Source organism: Siphateles boraxobius, unplaced genomic scaffold (genome assembly GCF_051911475.1).
Source record: "Siphateles boraxobius isolate OS27281-9 unplaced genomic scaffold, OSU_SipBor_1 130, whole genome shotgun sequence".
In the NCBI taxonomy this organism is placed as follows: domain Eukaryota; kingdom Metazoa; phylum Chordata; class Actinopteri; order Cypriniformes; family Leuciscidae; genus Siphateles; species Siphateles boraxobius.
Genome location: NW_027508734.1, coordinates 40,698,848 through 40,722,286, shown reverse-complemented (window position 1 = coordinate 40,722,286; position 23,439 = coordinate 40,698,848). Strand labels below are relative to the sequence as shown.

The 23,439-nt window shown below is 37.2% G+C and overlaps 1 protein-coding gene across 5 annotated transcripts in view; it reads right to left on the bottom strand.

Moving 5' to 3' along the window:
* The window catches only part of col4a6 (collagen, type IV, alpha 6), a 157,469-nt gene that overhangs the window by 78,929 nt on the left and 55,101 nt on the right, over positions 1 to 23,439 (bottom strand). For all 5 annotated transcript variants that reach the window (XM_077229510.1, XM_077229512.1, XM_077229511.1 and 2 more), the window contains one exon: positions 1,945 to 2,022. In XM_077229510.1, the coding sequence (XP_077085625.1) occupies positions 1,945 to 2,022 (78 nt within the window). The remainder of the gene's footprint in view (positions 1 to 1,944; positions 2,023 to 23,439) is intronic.

The following is a 23,439-nucleotide window of genomic DNA, read 5'->3' as shown; positions in this document are numbered from 1 at the left end:
GTTGCTATAGCAATAATGTAGGTGTTAGCACACGATACCAAATTACTTTCTTCAACAACAAATTGGAGTGACAAGCTGTGAGTATGAAAAGAGCAGTAAAACTACTAATAACACAGCGATAAACTGAACTGAAGTCATTCATTTCACATGAGTGATGTGGACGTGTCCAGCGATCCAACTAAGTTGAAAAGTTGAACTAAACTTATTTCTTGTAAAAATGTTATTTCTAACTGCAACACATCCAATATATTATCAGATTGTTTACATGTTGCTACCAGCAGTACAGTTTGTGGCTTTCATCATTATGTGTGAACAAGACATCTGAGTGGCCATTTACAAGACAGTTTTTAACTAAAAACCTAAAAAAAAAGGTATGCATTTTGTTCGCTCATTTACACAAACTTTTGAAAACGTGTTTCAAAGTGCAAGTTTTTGAAAATGATACCGTTATTGTCTCTTTGTAAACTACAAAAACGTGAATTTGAGAAAACTGTGACATCATGCACATGCATATTACGTGTTTAGTCAATAGGCACATAGTGTTTCTTTACGAAGTGACATCGCCAACTACTGGCCTGGCATGCATAATACAGCGTTTTTAGTCATTTTCGTGGATCCGTGTGAACGGGGATTGTTTTGACAATGGTCTGTGTCATCTGTACACGAAAAATGTAAAAGGAAAAACGTTTCAGTTATTAGTACATTGTTGTCGAGTAAACGTACAATGAGACTGACTGTTATCAGTTTGGTTTGGACGAAAAAACTCTTGACTGTGTGACTGGCTCTATGTTTGCTCTTGAACTCTGTTTTCATATCTAGTGTGTACATGAGATTGTAATAATAATCAAATAGAATAATGTTTGCAATTCGTGATTCAAAGAAAAAGAGAAAGATAAAGATATGAATGTCTAAGACACAGGTTCTCAACTCTCCCTGAAGGTACGTTTACAGGACAACGATATAAGTTTTTCCCCTTGAGTTTCTGTGTACAGACGAACCCATTGTCAAAACGATCACCATTCACACGGATCCGCAAAAAAAAAAAAAGATTTGCGTTTTGTATTGTTTACATGGAGATCGTTTGCAAATTCAAATTGCACTTTGAAACCCCTTTTCAAAGTTTTGCGTTTTCGGGCATCCAAAGTTTTACGCTTTTAGTTGAAAACGGTGTCGTATAAACAGTCCCTCAAGGTCCATTTTCCTGCAGAGCTTTGCTCCAACCCTAATCAAACACACCTGAACAAACTAATCAAGGTCTTCAGGATTACTAGAAAGTTATAGGCAGATGAGGGACAGTGGACCTCGAAGGCCAAAGATTAAAACTCCTGGTCTAAGAAAAGTTCTTAGGTTCTGTTCACACAGAATGCGTTTTTTTGTCTCAGGAATGTCTTTTTGTCTCAGGCTGGAAAAGTGCAGGACAGAATCCAAGGGTCTTGACACGCGCTTTTGAGATGTGGTGCAATAACAGAAATACTTGCCAACTTGCTACTGTAAACAAAAGCTCACGACGCTTGCCCCGCCTCCAGGGTCTTTCGATTAGTCCACTGTTTTAGAACTGACATTTATGAGCTGCGCTGCATGTAAAAGTTTAAATTATTTTAACTTGACACGTCATCTTAAAAACACGGCAATCGTGCGAGGTGCTGCAAAAGGCACAAGCGCAACGGACATATATACGTGTTTACATAGAAAAATAATGGAAAATAGCGCATTGGAATGGAAAAACACGTTCTGTGTAATCTAAGAGATACGTTTCTCAGTTAATGTTCATTCACGTGGCTGCCTGACACATCTTTTTGTGTGCGTATGAGTGACATTGCACGTGCAGGTGTTTGCAGCTCTGAAGGTAAATTTGCAGTTGGCAGTGATGTACGATGTATTGAATGGGGTCAAGAGAGTGGTATGAACAGTCTCAACATTATCAAACAGTTTCTCATCACTCACCCTGCTACCCTTTAAGGGCAAACACGGACACGCTCCTCTGCAGTCCCGGCCCGCACACGGCTCCTGTAGATTTGACCCCTGCACACAAACAAAGATAGAGGGACAATATTAAATCCTGTACTACTGTCAGAGCCATACGTCAATAAAATAGCAATGGCTGACAACTAAGTTAAAATGAATCGATATCATTAACATTCTCTTTTCAAAACTGCAGTGGAATTATATAAAAGCCTTTTACTTTTCATTGTGTGTATGAATGTGTGTAACACAGCAATAAGTTGTACAATCCTGTTACACTAGGATTGATCTGTTTGTTTCCCTGCAGGGCAGTGAAGATCACCTGGACAGCAGAAAGTGCTACAGTATGTGATCCCACAGAGGAACAAAAGACAAATCCCTCTCTGGATTTTAGCCTCTGGTACAGAATACCAAAACATCTACATAAAAAAAAAAAGAAAAAAGAAAAAAGGAAGACAGGGACCAGAGGCTATTGTGTTCATACTGGCCAAGACGATTAGTTACCCTATACATTCTAACCACTAAACCGAACCCCTATAGAGCGCACACACAAACACACAAACACACAAAGATACATATGAGCTCTATTGTCCCCTCATCTCATGCTGAGATCACATTCCAAGGTGTGCCTGTCCCACCCTTCCCTATCATTTATCTCTTTTCAGTGCTGTTTTTTTCTCTGAAACCCCCCATCATACACACACAGTTTTTTAAAAAAGACTTAATATTTCAAACTTTTAATGTTTTTGAATGAAGTCTCTTACACTGACCAAAGCTGCATTTATTTGATTAAAAATAATGATTAAAAGATTAATATTGTGAAATATTATTACAAAATAACGTTTTTATTTCAATATATATTTAAAATGTAATTTATTCCTGTGATGGCAATGTTACATTTTCAGCAACCATTACAGAACAGCTTTTATTTGAGATAGAAATAATTTGTTTTAGATTGCTTAAGATCAATTTAATGCATGATTAAAACAAAAATCGTATTCATAGTTTTCAAGCGGGCCTTTTCAGATGATCAGATATCATTGCACACAAAGCATTTATATTTACACATAGTATTACATTAGTATTACTATCCAGTCTACTGGCTTGCCGGTCTGTAGTTATGGCTCGGGATTATGATTTTTGCTCATGTTTTCATCTGCCACAAGAGAAAAGCATTATATGCACACATAAATGTCAGGATCTACGTAACAACATACCCTTTCTTAACCTGTAGGACAAGCTCTGTGAAATCCAATCCCCTTCATTGAGCAGACATGTGAATAATGTGATTAATGAAAGCTGCACATACATATAAGGGTCCTTTAAGCGGCATGCCCGTGCTGGAGTTCAAAGGTCATTGGATAGCATTTCACTTTGATTAAAGGATGAAAAGGTGCAGACAAGAGGGGATAAGGGCCCCATGAGGTTTTGGACAGTGGGTACTTGGCTAAAGGGTCAGGGGTGTTCGGACAGCCATCTAGAAAAAAACCTCAAAGGTCTTAAACTGATAACCAAGACCTTATTTACCAATCACAAAGGATATGTGTGTGTGTACGGTGTCTGTCTGTGTGAGTGTAGCTGATGTTAGGCCCCCTGTGGAACCTGTCTCCACATTTAGAACGTCACATGACTCCACAAAGCCTGCAACTTTTCCAACTTGTGACTGCATTTTTCTGTGACAGAGAGGTTTTGGCTTAGGCAAATAATGGAGGGATATAAAGAGACTGAAAGCAAGGGTAAGACAATTAGTACGGATATAAAAAAAACCCTGGGATACAAGACAGGGAACCAGTAAAAAGTAGGTTAGAAAGCTAGTCCCAGCTGTACAGGCCTCAGCTCCCTTCTAGTGATCTCTTGTTTACCACTAATTGTCCTGACAGAAACAGGTCAGAAACTCTACAGAGGGATTCACATAGAAGTAGAGACTGACAGAGAGAGAAAAATAATATATCACGGAAATCCTGACTATCAAAATCCTGACTGTTGAAAAAGCCAAACACACACACACACAAATCTTATAACCAAAGAATGACATTAACATTTTATAAAATAAAATACAACAATTAGTTTAACATTAACAATTAGTTCATGTTTTACAAATTCCACAGAGACAATCTAAAAATTCTCCTCTAATCTATCTAAATTCTCATCTATTGCTCCTCTAACATCAACTGAGTTTATAAGTATCATTATAAACTCAAAGTCTGGTATACAGACCGTTAAATGACCCAAAAGCAGGCGATCTGTGCAGATTTATGGGTCTTAAGTGCCACATATATGGGAAACAGTTAAGTGCCATATAATTATTCTGTACTAGCTGGCAGATTAAAGGGGACAGCAGGTGGCAACACAGAAAGGACAGAGGATAATCCAACACCCCTCTCTCTGTCCCTACGGAAATCAACCACCTTTGTCACCCTCTTTTCAGGTTGCTTAACCCACCTGCTGGAGAAGTGAAAACATAAGCCATATATGTGCATTAAGGTCCCTTTCCTGTAAGTTAAGCAAACCTTGCTACAAGGAGCAACAAGCCCCTCTCAATAGCACACCTTGACATTCCTCTGCAGTTTGTTCAGTTGAATTGAATCGAGCTATTTGGAGCAGGACAAAGAGTGCAACTTAAGGAGAAATCTTTGAGCACACATTTCCAGACGCGCACACGCGCACACACACACACACTGAAGGCAAAAGGACAGGATCCATTTACACACTATTCAAAATAAACCAATGGTGGTTGCTTTCCTCCCGATTTCATTTAAAGCAACCTTTGAAAGCCTGACACACCGGATGTTTGTTTGTGCTTGTTATTTTGTGTTTGTGCATGCCTCCTTAGCTTTAGCCCACTGTTTCATGCAAAACATCACCCATAAACTCACAGCAAATTATATTAATTGTTTAATTTTCCATGTTTTTTGCCTTGATTTGATTACCACCGTTTTGATTATACATTTGTATTAAAGCATAAATCCAGAAAAATGAAAACACAAAATTCCTGTAAAATATTAAATATAGAGCCCTATTACTGTAAAGGAAAAAAAGAAAAAGAAAAAAAAGTCAAACTTTTATGAATACATTTTATTTTTTAATATAAACATTTTATTAAACCATTAAATTGGAATCTGGAAAAATTTAAACAAAGCAGAATTTGGAATAAAATAAACGCATTTCATAGGGTCCTAACTTTTAATAGTTTCTATAGTTTTCATTTATTTAATATTAAATATTTAATACATATTTTATTAAATAAATATATAATTTAACCATTAAATCAGAGTCCAGAGAAAAAAAAGAACTGAAACTGAACCGAAAAAATAGAATTAGAACAAAAACACACACAAAAAAAACATTAAAAAGCCTTAAAAAACATCTAGACTGCCTCTGGCTTGTGAAATTGGGACTTCTATGGTTGATGTTTGGTCATCCTTGGGTAACAATTTCATGCACAAAGACCTCAAAAGATTAAGATTAAGATTTACCGGCATATGCATACATGTACACTTGAAAAACACACACACACACACACACACCTAGACAGAGGCCACACACAGACTCTCAGAGAGAGGTTAACCTCCCGTTTCCCCTCACGCTTTAGAGATGTTTGCTCACATTCCCTCCATCGCCTGCTGTCATCAATCAATCCACCCATATGACAAAACAGAAAACAAGACTCAAAAACATGGTAGAAAAAGGGAAAGGATGAAAGTGGGACGTTTATCCCCGTGAATGATGAGCTCCTCTGAGAGACGGCACAATACGGACAATAGAAAAAACAAAAAACAGTGGGACATGAAGTTGATGTACAAATGCTTCATCATCTGTCCTCACCTGCCTTTACAAAAATACTATTTGCATTTTGTTCCTGTTACACTTACAAATTCCAATGCATCGAATATTTTTTTTCTCACTATAATAATATTCAAGATAAATCTTCAATATATCCTGTATATAAATTTCATTAAGTCATTTAAGGGTGTGCACAAAAGTGATTTTACCAGGGTTAATGGGTGATTTTAAACACCACAGAAGAGGGTTTATAAAATCAGATAACCAGAAATATGTTTTAGAATGAAAAACATTGAATTCTCTTGATTATTTTTCTTCTACATTTAAATAGAATTTATTCTTCTGATATACAGTATATGAGTAATTTTGAAAGTTTTAAATTCTACTCTTTCAATATCATGTACACTGCTATTCAAATATTTGGGGGTAATATAATATAATATAATACTTTTATTTAGCAAAGATGACCAAAAGTTACATTAAAGACTAAAATTGTTACAAAAAAAATTCAACAAACGCTGTTCTTATGATCTTTCTATTCATCAAAGAATCGTGAAAAATTGAAATCACGGTTTCTACAAAAATATTAAGCAGCATAACAGCTTTAACACTGATAATAATAAGAAATGTTTCTTGAGTACGAAATCAGCATATTAGAATGATTTATGGAGCATCATGTGACACTTGAGTAATGGCTGCTGAAAATATCTTTGTCATCACAGGAATACATTACATGAGAGAAATCATTTTTTTAAAAATCTTGTGGACCCCAAACTTTTGAACAGTAGTGCATATGTAATGAAAAGCGTTAAGATAAATTAATAAAATATAGATTTATTCCTAATAATAAATTAACGTAATAAAGAAGTACAAATTACAAACAACAACAGGTCAGGAATTCACACAAACCACGAATACAGTACAACAAAAGGAGTAATCCAGGTTTATATTTATGTGGTAGCAGATGAGGTGTTTGTGAAAGAGTGTGTAAACTGGAACTTTGTTTGGCATTGTGGACATTTTAAACATACTGTTTGTTTACTAACATCTAATCAACATCTTAAAAAGAACAGATTCACATCAATAAAATATGTAACTGCAAATGTCAACATCACAAATCCAGCTGCAAAATGTTGTCCTAACATCCAACAGGAAATGTCTCGCTTACAAAGTTTTGCAGTTACCCCGGATGAACATCAAGACAGAGTACAGACATCCTGGCATGCAAAAGCTTTTGAGTTCCTTTATTTTATCCTTCACCTTTTATCTTTGCTCCACAGTTTTCAAACAGACCCCCTACAAAACAGGCTGCGCTCCTACACTCTTTTATTAGGGTCTGCTGGTCATATGTGTCCATTCTCACAGCTGTGTTTAAACTCTCAGTACTTCACAGTTTACCTCAGGCCAAACAACCCCATGTTCCTTTACTAACAAACTGCATATGCATTTGGTTTTAATGGTCTCTTAAAACGCCGGGCCCCCCACTGACATACCCTGACCTACACATGTCTGATATCACACACACAATATGCTTCAAACCGCAGAATGACCTGGATGACATCACAGAAAAAACTAAAACCTACTCGTCTATGCTTGTCAAATATTTGATTAAATGTAGGGGAGAACTCACTATATAACTCTTTACTCTCTCTCTCTAGTCTCTCTCTCTCTCTCTCTCTCTCTCTCTCTCTCTCTCTCTCTCTCTCTCTCTCTCTCTCTCTCTCTCTCTCTCTCTCTCTCTCTCTCTCTCTCTCTCTCTCTCTCTCTCTCTCTCTCTCTCTCTCTCTCTCTATATATATATATATATATATATATATATCAATATATATCATTGTATAATTAGACTGGTTTCGGGTTAGAAAATAAATAAATAAATATCCAAATAAATTAATTAGAATATATGACTAATAAACTACAACAATTATTACAAAAAACAAAAAAAATCATAAAATAGCACGTTTGCTGCAGTAGTACTTAAAAAATCACATCTCCATCATTTGAGATGAAGTTATTTTCACATATTGTTCATGTTATTTTCACATATTGTCATACATGTCACGTGCATCAGTTAATTCATTTTATTATTAACTGAGGTTGTAGTAGATATTAATACCCAGACACAGAGGCAGGCACATAACAAAACATGGCTCCAATTATTAGAGAGATTACGGTGTCATCAACCGAGTCGTTTTGGACATTTGAAACTGACAAAGCTGCCCACAGGCACATTACATCATATGCGGAAGTCTGGGCATGCTCACTGAAGGCATGAAGGATTGGGGAGAAGCTCTACACCCTACTCCGGCAAGCCCCAGCACCTGCCTAACTCAGGACACTGCTTCAACAGATCTCAGAGATAGTGTGTGAGGATCTCAGGGGGCTTCTACAAATGTTCAAACACAAATATATGAATCCTCTGATCCAACAGTAATAAATCAACAGTGGGAAAGGTAGCTGAGCATGCACTCCGTCAGTAAAGAATGAATTCTTCCCCGCTGATCCCAGAATAGATCCTTCTCACACCTTCATGCTGCTGCCAGAATGATGACTACATCAACATCAGGCTGAGGTTTCTCCTCACTCACTGCTGACAGTGTAAGTAAGCATGAATGAAGTTGTCTCATCATTCCTGACTGTCCTTTAAAAGCCTCTTTTAGAGCCAGACCAAGACACAACAGAGTCGATGCAACATGTAGTCTATCATTATTGTGATCTATGTCTTTGGGTTGTTTTAAAAAGTTGCTTTAATCAATGCAACTATTTGTTTTTATTTGAAACTCCAGTGCTTCTAGTGAGAGTCAATCCAGAGCACATATCAGAGAGCCAGTGGGAACATTACCCACTTATGTGCAATCACACTGATGAAAGGTGAGGAATAGACCTTGTACCTCTGGGCTGTAATTTCCAAAGCTACAGTAAGTGCTGGGATGCTAATAACGCCGTTTGCATTCAGCAGAGAATTCCACAGAAGAAGTGAGGATTAGAAATGGTTACTAAATTACTAAATAAATCCATGTTGGGCCACGAAATTGTATCACTTACCATGTTAAAATTGCTAAAAGCTTATATTTGATAACCCCATAGCATAGTACAAACTAGTAGTTAATAAAATTATCAGTTTTTGAATAAAATGTACACTACCATTTAAACGTTTAGGGTTGGTAAGATTTTTTAATGCTTTTGGAAGTCTCTTATGCCATTAATGCTGCCTCTAAATAATAAAAAAAAAACTTTTTTCTATTTGAATATATTTACAATTTTATTTATTCTTGTGATGACAAAGTTGAATTTTTTAACAGCAATTACTCAAATGCTTCACAGGATTTTTCAGAAATCATTCTAATATGCTGATTTGGTGCTCAAGAAACAATTCTTATTATTATCAATGGAAACCACTTAACATTTTTATGGAAAACCGTGATTTAATTTTTTTTCAGTATTCCTGTTCAAATGAACAGCGTTATTTTTTTGTAACAAAGTAAGTCTTTACTGTCACTATTAATCCATTTAATGCATCCTTGGTGAATTAAAAGTATTAATTTTTTTAAAATAAATATTACTGACCCTAAAATCATCATTGTAGTGTACATGAATCAAATAATTAATGAATATTCTTATTTAAAATATAATACTCACCGGCTTGGAGATTTATTTTTTCACCAAGCTCATCAAAATGCATTTTGGAATTGTCACAAAAAAACAAACAAAAAAATGCAATACTGCCTCAGAACTGCATTAAAAATATGTATGGTATAAGGCAGCATTATTTCAAATGCGGCCTCCATAGGCAGCCTTGAACTCTCTGTGAGTCACACAGCTCCAATTGGCTCACATTGATTTAGGCAAATCAGGGAGTGATACCAGACATCAGTGGATTTCACTTACAAGCACATTCATATAATGTATGTGCTCTGTGCGTGTCTATGCATGTTTGAATTGGTCATTCTTGCCTTCACCTGTTGGGTGTGGTATAGAGCAAGTTACAAAAATAAATAAATAGGAGAAAGGTCTTTATACGTTCACAAATACAGGAGAAATTCCAGCCTCTGACACTCATACATTTACTTTGCAAGTCTTTGGTATGTCATTTGTTTATACAGCTAATTAATACTACAGCTAATTATACTACAAACTAACCCTAACCTAAAATAAAACTTAGTAATCTTACAATAAGGTCATACAACCTTAACCTTACAATAAGGTTAATATAAAAATACATCAGTTTATTGTTAGTTCATGTTAGCTTAGGTTCATTAAATAATATCAACAGATACAACTTGATTTATAATAATGTGTTTGTAAATGTTCAAACTAACATTAACTAAGATTAATTAATGCTTTAGAAGTATTTTTCATTGTTTGTTCATTAACTAATGTAGTAAACTATTGGTAACAATCGGAACCTTATTATAAACCTTTTTATTTATACATATTCTTTTAACTTTACAAACTCCAAAATTCAGATTTAGCTCATTTCAATATAGTCTTCGAAGTCTAGAAATCCCACACAGAGGAAGGGTGACGGAAGATGCAACTACCTTGACAGGAGGTGCTAAACAAGCAGGTCTAATTTTCATTAACCTTGCTAGGTCTTCAAAAAGAGAAAGATAGAAGAAAAATAAATCTCCCTCCCTTCCCCCGCCCCGTGTCCCTCTGTCTCCTTCAAAACAATGATCCCTTTCACAGATTCCTGCAGTGGGGCCACGATATGGTTAAAATATCTCCCGGTCGGACATGTCCTTTGTTAGGACACCAACTTCTTTTTTCCTTTTTTTTGTCATGGGCAGGGTGAAAAGCTGACAACAGACTTACCTACACACCATTAAGCCAGCCCGCCTTTGAAGGCAGCAAGTAAAAGACGCCCAAGGCCGTGAATAGAGAGGGACGGGGTGCTGAAGAAAGGAGAGAAAGGAGTGAAGGAGAACGGCGAGAGAAAAGAAAAGGATAAGGAAGTAAAATAGAGTCCAACAGAAGACCAAAGCGGTTTCTGACGTTCACCTTCCTCCATTTTTTTCCTTTACAAAAATGTTTAAGTTAAAAAAAAAACATTCATTCAGAAGAACCAAGGCCAAGCAAATATGGCAAATATGACAGCTTAATTAAAAATAAATAAAAAAAGAGGTGAAGAAAAGGGATTATAAATAGCCATAAAAGACTGAATTCCTGCATGTTGTCCAGCCGGGATACATAACTAATCCTACTACACAAGGAGAGTGAGAAAGAGTGGAAATGTAAAAACAAGGAAAAGAGAAAGTTCATAACTCACTGCAGCACACAAAAGACAAGATAAGATTGAGTGTGGCCTGAGGGCGACAAACAAAAGCTTGAAAACCACAGATGAAAGCTATTCTGTGAATCACTTTGTCTGTGTGTGTACGGTCACATATCTGTGCGGCTTGCCTGAGAACAGCATAATTCATATCGTGCTGATATACACCTGACCAGATGTGCCAGTCTGTCAGAAGTCAGAGGTCAGGAATCAAAGCCTCTTGTAAACAGGGTTAAAGGAGAGATGGATGATGGGATTCAGGAAGTGAACCAGGTGGTATATAGCAGGAGTTATGCAGGTACTGTACTCTATGCATCCTGCTTTATATTAAAGATCTTCTCACTGTTGTTTGGAACACCATCTGGAAGGACTACAGGAAAAACATAATTACTGACATTAATGCTCAAATGTGCCACACTGCTATTTACCAAGAGCAATGGCCAGAAGAACAGAACAAAAGCACTCTGTTACTATTGAGGAAAGATGTATGCATGTTACGTCTGTTTCCATTAAGAGAGGCAGAGGAGAAGCCAACATCTGAACAAGTTTCAGTGACCTGTGCTAACCACTTCACCTCAGATAATTCCTTTGAGAAAAACATCAACAGGTGCCTTTATCATGACCCAAGAAACAGCATGCATATTAAAACCCTTTCTAATCTGTTCGAATGGCATTTAAGAGAAAATAATAAATAGGGGTAGTGGGCGAAAAGAGAGCTGTTAGATGGAATGGATACGACCAGACACGTTGGTTGCAGGTTTGCAGCTGGCAGCCACTGATTGTTATCACTTACTCTGATGTCAGGCTGACTGGCACTAAATAGTGCTTGTTGGCTGCCACACATCATGGCTTGTCCTAACACTGGTTGGGGTGGGGGTTTAGCTGTTAGACACCCAACCTCAATTTTATATATATAACACGACCAAGCAGGAGCTGAATGAAGATGCTCAAATTGAGTGAATCATCACCTGCTCCATCCTCCAAATCATGCCACGCACAAATACAGCCACTGCTTTAAACCACAGGCACATGGCTTTAGGCCAGAACTGGGCCTGATGCTATGGACCACTTGCACATCGGATCATACAGCAAGTGACCAGACTACACAGAATCCAAACGTTTACAAATCAAATATAGAAGATATATCTTAGATATAAGATATCTGTATATAAGCTAGAATATATATATATTATTAGTAGTATAATGAAAAATGAAAAATACAGTTATAATTTAAATATACAGGCACACATATGCCATCTCAAAATACCGGAAATATTTGTCACCATATATTAACGTGGAACTTCCTGTAACTAAAGCTGAATTCCTTTTTATTTATTTTTTATTTGACAGGACTTTTTTTCCAATGCAGAGGAAGCATAAATGGACATATGTCCAGCATAAATGTATCAGTGTTAAGGCTGGCATATTTAAATACAGATTTTAGGTTGTATTAATACTGTATTAATTACTTTGAAGTAATCTGACCATGCCTTTCTTACTCTGTGGACAGTCACGTGCTTAAAAATGTTAAGCATTTAGCAAAAGGTACAAATGAAGTACCCTTAAAAGAAAAAAAAAGAGCCAATGAAATGGCAGTACAAAAAGTTGCTACATTGGTTGGGATATTTTACTTTCAAAGGTGTCAGTGTAAGTCACCTTTTCACTCTCTTTCCTGCCCTCTGGTCTTGGCTGCCCCGCCAGGCAGTTAGGATGGAGAGATAAAGCGAAGGAGGTAGTTTGCCTACAGCTGTGCAAAGCTGGGCAACAGCTGCCTAGATTTCTGCCATGGTCGCAAATTACAAAAATTCCTGAAATTATTTTCAAGGGAAAAAGGGAAAGGTTGAAGGTCACTGTTTCTCAGTGGAGGAAAATGTGTGTTGTCATCCCAAGTTGTCAATCAAAACCTCTGTGAATTTTATGTCAATAACCTTTACACCTATTTTTCCTATTCCCACGTTTCACACCTGCACTTGGCCCCTGATGTGCTTACTCTTTATATTAGCCTCCATTATTCCTACTAAATAACGATTCCAAAATAATTTTTATTATTACCATCCCCACCATCCCACCCCTTTTTTGTAAGTGCCCATATTTCACCACATATTTTGCTAATTTTCTTTACTGTTATCTCAAAGAAAAGATGAGCAAAACAGGAACCAATATTTAGCAAATTACATTTACCCCAGCATGCTTTGAAGTGAGTTTAAAGTATAAAACATTGATATGATCTATCTGATAAGGTGCAGGCGATTAAAGTGAGGTGGATAGATAGGTGCCTTGGTAGGTGTTAATAAGAGGTGTTAACTGGGTAAATTTGGCCAGCTGCAGGTATTTGATTCACGAAAAAGAGAAAGTCAAATAGATCGCCATCCTGAAAGGTAAATGAGGGTAGATTGTTTGCATGCCTGTGTGTGTGTGTGTGCGTGAGAGAGAGAGAGAGAGAGAGAGAGAGAGAGAGAGAGAGAGAGAGAGAGAGAGAGAGAGAGAGAGAGAGAGAGAGAGAGACTTTACAATGAAAAATCCCTTGTCTCAGTCGAGGAGATTAAAGGTGTACAATGGTAATATGTCTGATTACAAGAGAAGCACAAAGACAGAAGAGACAAAACATAGGATAGATAGACAAGAAATACATTGATCTGAAATTCCACAATCTCTTCATACACAGAAAGCTTTGTGTAAGACAGACACTAGCTGCGTTTACATGGACACTTATAATCGGATTGACGGCTCAATCGGACTAAAAAACCTTCATGTAAACACCTTAATCGATCCGATTGCGCTCGATCCGATTGAAATTTCGATCGGATTGAAAGGGGTGGTTTACTCCTTTTGTAAGCCCATCGAGAGAACATGTAAACACTTGATCGGATTGAAAACCGAAACTAAAAGGACTGCGCATGTGCAATGACGTTGAAATAGCGTAATGACGTATGACGCGTGGAACAAGCTGTTCTTCCTGTTGAATAAAGTGAATATAAATGAGTGTTCCGTCATTAAAAAATTCTCATTTCACTCAGCGTCTGTGAAGTGGAGCAGGACAACGTCCCACCAGTGCTTGTTTCAGATTATCATCCATGGACGACTGGTTTTGGGCGCGTGGTTTTACTGCGTGATCAATAGCAGCACGGCAAAACGGTTCATGCTCATCATCTCCAAATCATGACCAGAGACGGATAAATATTAAGTCTGCTGTTTAAAAAAAATAAAGAACAATAAAGGAGAATAGTTATGCGCGAACAGCGGCATATTCGTGCAGTGTGCGCATGTCAAAAAATCAATTCCGATTTGAATCTTGTGACATATAAACGCGCACATCAACCCGATTACTTTATTTATAGTTCATGTAAACACCGTGTTCAGATTCATCAATCGGATTGATTTCATTCCGATTGAACCATGTAAACGCAGCTAATGAGGTGAAAACTCCATGAGAATTCCATGCATTTAAGCTAGAAAGCGTGGTCAACCTGGCCTCCTTGGAGGTCAATGTGACATCACTTTGATGTTTCCTTAATATCTAGCGACAGGACAAATGAAAGATTTTGAGTGTCGCTGATGGTGGGCTCCCAAAACTCCTTCCAGTTTTACAGGCCAACAAATTGAAATTAAATGAAAAAAAAAAAAGTAAGACATTTTTGGTTTTAAACTAAAGTGCTTCATAATGATTTTGAACTTCCAAATGAGATTTGATTTCACTTTTTTTAAATGTACACTATGTAACTTTTGGCCCTCTAGCGCTTAAACAAAACTGTATGCATTTCCCTTACGAAAAAGAAGTATAGGCTACTTCAAGTTCATTTTCTGAAGTATACTTAAGTAATGTTCAAGTATATTTTTAGTATACCAATGCCAATATTTACTAGTAGTAAACTTGTAAGTGTACTATTTTAATACCGCTTGGGACTAAATTGGCCCCCTTTTAGTATATAAAAGTATGTTTAAGTGTACTATAAGTGTAACATTAGTAAACTTTAAGTGCACAACTAGTTCATAATTACGTTTCTCATTTGTACTGCAAGTGAAATTATGGGTATACTAGAATTTACTATTTTAACACAAATTTTTAGTTTATGAAAGTACACTTTGAAGTATACTCAGTAAACTACTAGTTTAGTAGTTTTAAACAAGTTTTCTTTAAGTGAACTTAACATTATACTTATAGTTTACTATTTATATATTATTTTTGCACTTGCAGTAGGCCTATACTACTATGTTCAAATGTTATTTTTTATACTTGAAACATACCTTTAACTGTACTTTAATTTTAAAAACATTTTATTAGCTTCATGCATCCTTTTTTATAAACACTTGAATGTTGGTAGGTTTCATAAAGAAAGTCAACATTTCAAACAAAAAAGTTGAAAAACAATTGAATTTTGGTCACTTGGAATATTTTAACAATGTCTTTAATGACTTTTCAGGGCTGGCAAGTTTCAATCCCTGAAGAAGCCTATGGACTAGTATTGAGGAGTGATCCAGCTCTCAGATTTCATCAAAAATGTCTCAATTCGTGTTCCGACGATGAACGAAGGTCTAACGGGTTGAAACAACATGAGGGTGAGTAAATACTGACAGAATTTTCATTTTTGGGTGAACTATCCCTTTAAGTATTTAAGTCACTAGATGACTAAATGTTTAGGTAATACAAAAAGCATTGGGGGTTCAACTTTCTTTCTTCAATGGAACACAAAAGAGGATATTTTGAAAAATATGTTTGTTTTTTTGTCTATAAAATAGAAGTCAATGGTCATCAAAATTCCAACATTCTTCAAAATATATTCTTTTGTGTTCTACAAAAGAAAGTCATACAGGTTTGGAACAACATGAGGGTGAGTAAATAATGGCAGTATTTTGGGGTGACCTGTCCCTTTTAAAGTGAAATAAAATGACATAAACCATGATATAAGGCTGTACCGCCCACCAATAGCAACCTTTCAATATGAGACTAAACACTTCCATCTACAAACACAGACATAGACAGAAACGCACTACCCCCAATTGTCAAGAAAAAGAGATAAACATGGAGTCAGGGACAAAGTAGAGGGAAAGAATGCAGGAGCTTTAAATAAGGGTTCCTTTTTAGCAATGGAGGTTCACTGAGATGCTAAGCTCGTAAAACCAAAGTGATTTGTGATTGGCTTTATTTGGCTCCTCTTTGGGCAGATATTCAATTATTGCCTGTCTTTCTCCTTTGTCAAAAAGGTCACGACACATCAGTGTTCTTTATACGAGCTGTAAATCAAGCAAAATCTTCCTTTCTTCTAGTGTAAACAACAGATAAGATAGATCTGAGAGCAACAAGAATAGAGGGAGAGGGAAGTATAAAGTGTGAGTTCCCGGATGCTGAAGTCCAGTTGGTGGTGTGGACAGTGAAAGGAACGAGGGTGTTGATAGTCCCACAGCAGGAGCTGAGTGGAGCTCATGAGACAAAGTGAGACCTCCCACACCCCTTTCTGTGGGGGCCTTTACAATGATAATTGGAAGCCTTCCGTGGCCACAGAAAAGCATTACAGTTATCCCCGCCACAGCAAGCCCACCCAGGGGTCAGAGATAGAGAACCACTACATAGTACAGCCTGCTGTGATTTTATCCTACATCCTGGACAGATATGAAGGATGCCACTCCTAGAAATTTCTTTATCACCTCCTTTTTTACACACCCACTCCATTTCAACATGTAAAGCAGCCCTTTTGAAGCTGGGCAATTTCAGATCTATTGTTCCATTAGATCTACTGAAGCAGGAAAAGTCTTCACATTCATGCATGTAGACCAGAAGAAAAAGATGGCAGCATCCTAACTTAAATTTAACTTATCGGGGAAGATTCAAGGAAATCTTCTCAAGAAAGAAGTTAAGAAATCTCTTAAGATAAATTCTAAGAAGTCTGAGAGAATGTTCCTATGTGTAATTCCTTAAAAATTATTAAGAAGTTGCTCAAACATTTTCTTAAGAACATGGCAGGCGCTTGAGTTATCTGATCGTATGGCGGTACTTGCCGAAGACTCGCTGACTGGCCGTTGCAAAACCAAACAGATGTTTTGATATTTAGTTATCAAAGTATATGATGCACGGGCTGTAAAGGCACAGCACTATTCTGGATAGGGGAAGGTGTCAGCAGCTCATTTGCATTTAAAGATGCATGCACGAAAACAGCATGTTTTTGCTTTCACTCAAAAATGCGCATTTACAACATGGTACAATAAATAAATGATATGTGGGGTATTTTGAGCAAAACCTCACAGGCACATTCAGGAGAAACACAGTTTCTGATTAGTTTCCGATTCACTGAAAGCAAGACTTACACTTCAGTTTGCGGTATAATGTTGCTCAAATAACTTTAAAGGGGTGGTAAAACACATTTTTTCAAACGCTTGATTGTGTTTGTGGGGTGCACTGTAACATGTGTTCATGCTTGGTTTTTAAAAAAGTGCATTGTGTTTCATATATTTTACCTTTATTCTACACTGCTCTGTCCCTCCTTGTAAAAACGGTCTGATGGTTTCCTGGTTCTATGAAGCCAGTCCCTCAAAACTACACAATGGGCTCAGATTGGTTAGCTGGCCCAGTGTGTTGTGATTCGCTAACCGACTAGTGCACGTTTTCCGGAAACGTCATGCCCCGTACCTTTAGTAGCCTAGTTTGTGCTTTGGTGTATTGTAAACGATGGCGTCAATAAAACCATACCAATTTAAGCCCGAATCAGACCCAGAGAATGTTAGTGAAGATGATCGAGCAGAACCAGTTCAAGAACGGCTGTTAAACGACGTTTCAGAAAGTTTTGTTTTTTGTTGTCTCATTACCTTTTAGATACGCTGTTATTTAATTGTACTAATTATTATAGTATTACAAAAAAATAAGCTTCATAAACAAGAATTTCATGGCGCGGTTACTTTTGTATTTTTAGATCGATTGTAGCCAAATATCTGTCGACAGAACTATTAACCCAACACGAACACTAAACACTGGCTGTGTAGCCGAATCAAACACAGAACCATGTTTAGCATGCCTGTAGATAAACAAGCATGTGGATAAACAATACATAAAAGCTCTAATCAAAGAATAATTTACACTAATTCCAAGTTTGCTGTTGAGATTAAAAAAAAGTTTGTAATGTTAGGTGTTTGTCGGATAACGTTAAGTATGAATGAGCATAGGGCTGTCACGATGCTAGATTTTTCACACCACGGTTATTGTGGCCAAAATAATTCACGATATCGATATATTGCGATATCTACATAATCTATGGGGGGGGGGGACGGTTTTACTTTGTTTATATAATTTTTCTTTTTTACCCAACAAACATAAGGGTACAAACAAAAAAATTAAGTCCAAATACAAAAATAAGATGGTTCTTAATAATCACCATTTATTAAATGTATGAACACAGAAACCCCCTGTTAACAGGTTAATGTCACGTTTCCCATTCCATGACTAATAAAATAATCGCAATGTATTCTCTGTAAAAATGCATAATCCGCAGGGTGATGGACACGGAGATGGGTAAAAAGGTTGGTGGCTACACATTCTGCAGCGTCGCGTGTAGGACAACTCGAGGTATCGCACACCGGACGCGCACTTTCTCGGTTTATGGCCAGCAGTATTCTTATGTTTAAGGAGATTATGAAATTAAGATAATGTCTGTAGGCCTACTATGTTATGATTGTACAATTAAATATAATAGTTGCTGAGTCTGTGAGCTGAACACTTTACCTCAGAGCATCCATTAACTGAATGAATTGAGAATATCACCTGAAAATCCGATAACATCAGCAATTTTTATTCAAGCAGCTGATTTCTGTAAATTAATGTAAAACTAAATGTACATTGCAGCACAGGGTGAAGTCATTTACGATGATTTGCGACAAATATAATGTAAATTTAATATAAAACTATGTAAATGGCGCTCTGTGTCGCGGCAGGATTTTGAACAACAGCCGTTGTTGGGTGCCACGGACAGACGCCGAATGGCACAACCGGTGTGAAAAAGAGAAAATGAAGAGAAAATGTGTTCGAATTTTAAAGACGTGGCCCTGCGCTTCTCGTCCGGTGTGCCGCGCGAAACCCCTTTAAAGTGCAGTTTTCTTTTGAGCCGAAGAACTCCCATTCAGGCGAGCTTACTTTTTTCGGGTGTGGACAGATTGTTTCACTCTCTCGCTCAGACGACGTTCTCCTCAGAGTAGCTGCGCGGCCCGGGCTGCGTCTTCTTTGATAGGTGTCAGCGGGTGCAATACAGCTGAGACGTCAACCAGGTACTCGAGCTGGAGTATTTACGTGTCATGTTATCATAACAGTCCTATTCATTTTAAACATCGTGGTTATCGCCAATACCGGTATATAGCCACTCTAAATTAACACGATGTGGATATTTCATGCTTTGAATATCACGATTATCGTCAACACCGGTATATTGCGACACCCCTAAATGAGCATTTAACAAACTGGTTTGCAGAGCCAAACAGCGTTGTCATTTGTTTACTTCCTTGCTACAATGTAAAATTAACAATACGTACTATTACAGGAAAACACATTGACGAAAAATAAATCATACTTACAGGTTGTGGCCCGTAAACAACAGCTTCTGTTCTTAAAGTTGGAACTGCTCCATCTTTCAGCACAAGCCGTTGTGCAAATCCTGCATTGAACTCGCCAAGATTGTGGAAGCTTTACCTCCGTAAAATGTGCAGCACAGAGAGCGAGATTTGGGTAATAACTAACCATTGATCCCTAACTCCCGCGACCCTAGGAAGGCTGAACAATGTGGACCTGCAATCCGGGCACTGATGAAAATAACAGCGTTTCGACGACATTTCTGCGGCAACAACACTCCTATACCACAATAACTCTTCTCCAATGCAATATAAAATGGCCTCGCCCCCCTTATTTCGTATTCTCGGAGGATGGGTTTATTGGGGTTACTGACGTCAGCAACCCTGGAGGAATGTCGTGTAGTCCCTACCGGCTGTTTGCTGTAGTCCTTAGAAATTTATTTCTTTAAAAGCAAATATCTCTGTTTGCTTTGAACTTTGAGCGCTGCAACTTTGCAGATGTTGTTTATGCTCAAACAGCAACATTACACACTAGCTAAAGTTAGAAAAGTGAAATCGTGTTTTACCATTAAAACCGTCTTCGAATTTTAAGTGAAAACTTAGTGAGCTACAAGCCTGGAGCATTTTGTCAAAGACTTCAGAATCTTTCACTGATTTTGATATGCATAACAAAGTCTTCCTGAACTATATCCAGATATGTCCTCATGTCATTCACAAAAAACTATTTTATACTGATCAGTCCTAGGTGTGTATTAGCATCTTCCTTGCTAATACACACTATCAAAAGACACTTAATCTGAGTGTCGATCTTTTATGACAATTTATGATTATTTCCTGCTTTACTTGGGTAAAATAAATATTTTTAAAAATGGACTGCAAAATAAAATAAGCAATAATTTATGAAAAATCTTGCAAGTAAGAGTTACAATCAAATGTCAAAAAACAAAAAAAAACTAATCTAATGAATGCTAGCAGTGCAAATTGACCAAAATATCCATCAAGATCTATGCATCTCTATCCAAAGCGACAAACATTGTATTCAAAGTATAAATTTGATCAATTAATTCAAACCCTGCGGAACCCAGCATGCTCAATTGTTTAAGCTACAGGAAGGCAATATGAAGCTTTGAGCACAGCTTTAAACCAGCATTCATATGCCTACAGTTTAACCTGCAAAACATTTGCCTACAGTTTAACCTACATACCTATAGTCGCCTACAGTTTAACCTTTACGAGCTCAGCAAGGACGGTGAAGCAGCAGCAGGGTCAAGCTCCAGTGATTATCATCAAATGCAGCATGTGGATCCAGGGTTCCCAGGGGCTGCAGAGGTTAACGTCAGGGCATTAGGTGCAGTTACCCTCTGGGCTTGATGATGCATCCCTAAAATGCTGTAAAGGTCAGGAACGCACAGGTCTGACTAGGGTGAAGAGTGTGAAAGAGCTTATTTTCCCCTGTCTGTTTGAGTGCGTGTACACTGGATTTGGAGAGGCCTGTTAAACCCAGAAGCTTACGGGATTAGCTATAAAAGTGCCAAAGGTTCTTTATGTGAAGAGAAAGCACAGTAACAGTCAACTATTTTACAAATATCAAGGTAACAAATGAACAAACCATAGGTATTGCTTTCAAACCCTCACTTTTGTATACATTTTTTTTTTTTTGTATAAATGAAACATGAATTGAGACAAAGCCTTGTATTTCTTGTATTTCACCTTGAAGCATTTTCGTCACGCTTTCTCTAAGCTATTGATTAATGAAAGCACTAAACCTCAACTGAGCTGGTCTGAACTCGACAGAGTTGTTCTTGAGAATCACTTGTATTACAGTAGCCAAGCACTTGCCATCTTTATCATCAAGAAATCACTTTAATTGACAAATTCTTTCAGGTGCATAAAAATGTGACATATATTTAATTTAACAATGAGTGCGTAAATGCACCCTCATAATACAACTAAAATAGGATTTTGGCAATATTGCGAATCAGCTTTACCTCATGTAAATGCAATACTTCGATCAAACTAATGCGATTAAGCTCATAAAGAGTAAAGAGTTCTGCTTGTGTCATGTAAACATCTTACTGCGATTAAGACCTTACTCTGATTGGCCCAGGGGCACTTTTCAACACCTCAATGACATTTTTCATTAAATACGGCTAAACAACTTGACTATGTTGCTTTCCTTCACCCATTCTGGCTTGTGGTGACACAAAACTAAACAAAACAGTTATGCACTGTCCTTAGGGGGCCATTTTTCTTTGGGTCTTTGCGAGATGCTCTCTCCTGACCTTTTATGGACTATGAGAACAGCACTGGTCACTATGGTAGCCTGTTTTGCACCACAAGGAGTGTGGCTATTAAGGTAATAGTAAAAACAAATACACTGAGGTAGAACAAGTTTTAACAGACAAAAATCCAAAGCCAGACATACTGAAGTTTTCTTACTTCATAAAGGCCTGTGAATTTGAAGCAACAAGTATACACAATTTATGAAGTACATGGCATGGACTGGGAATGAAGGCCTGGTCAGTGGACCGCAAGGAGGGGGTGAGTGAATGGGATAGTATTGGAGCCGGTTCCTCTTAACGAATAAGTGAGAAAGGCTGTTGAAATAAGGTTGCCTACTGTGACACCCTGTTGCTTGCTGGATGCCGGTATAGTAACCCTGACAACAAGCACAGACAGATACCAAATATGGTTAGTGCTTTAGTAAAAATTGCCACAAGTCTCTACAGGCAGATGGCAATACAGCTTTTGAATTAAACAGCTCATAGGTAATAAGTCAAAGATTGTCTCATTAAGGGTTTCAATTGTATTGAAGAAAGGTCAGGATACCGAAGAAATAAAAATAGCAAAAATACAGATGTAATAGGGATTCACAATATTATCGGCACAAAATTTGAATGGGCCGATAAAGGCATAAAATGTAATAATCAGCATCGGCCTGATGTGAAAAACATGTGGATATGCAGTTGATTATGTGTCTGTAATAACTCACGTGTGTGCAAGGTGTGCGAGTGTTAAAATCCATCAGCAGTGCGGTCATGCTTGAAGTGATCTTTTGCATGCATGATGATTAGATTCACTGTTTTGGATTGGCTCTTTGAACTTGAGCACGCAACTACAGAATACAAATATCCTGTTTGATACTCAAGGAACTTCAAAATGTAATTTAAGTGCCTCAAAGCTCTTTCTCCTATAGTTGGGTTACTGGTGGAGCATTGACAATCTTTGCGGTTCTTGCTGGAACTTAAGGGATCCTCATCGGGTTTGAAAGTAACAGCTCCTCTCGTCAAAGCTTCAGCCGTTTGTTCGGCTCTTCGTTACAAGGCTTGTAAACTCGCCAAAGAAATATAAATACAGAGTCTACTCACTATATATTCAAACACATACAAATAAAAACTACATTTATTATACATTAATACGTTTTACAGTGTTTACCACTCGTTTTTTGCATAGTATGTGGTATGAAGGTTTTAGCCGCGATGCTAACTAATCTAATGAACTAACGAACAAATGGAAATCATTGACTTATTGTCTTAGATTGTTTTAGTCATTCAATTCAACGTATTCTGTACAACTGTGTCTTCAAATTGCTGATATAACTAATTAATAGCTGATTCCTGCTGTCGTCATTGGGTTTGTTACGAATAACACAAGTGGTTAAAATAGTTTGGTCTGTTTTTGTTTACTTACTACAGGTGCCCTCGTTTTCTCAAATACCATTTTGAAGCCCTTTACTGGCCAATAAATATTATTTTGTGAATGGATATAATCAGTTTTGTTCTTTTGTATCCCCGAAACAACCAGTACATTTCTAAAATAATCAGAAAATTTCAGAGGCAACATTGAATTACAGTAAGTTACCTACAGTAACACCACATGCA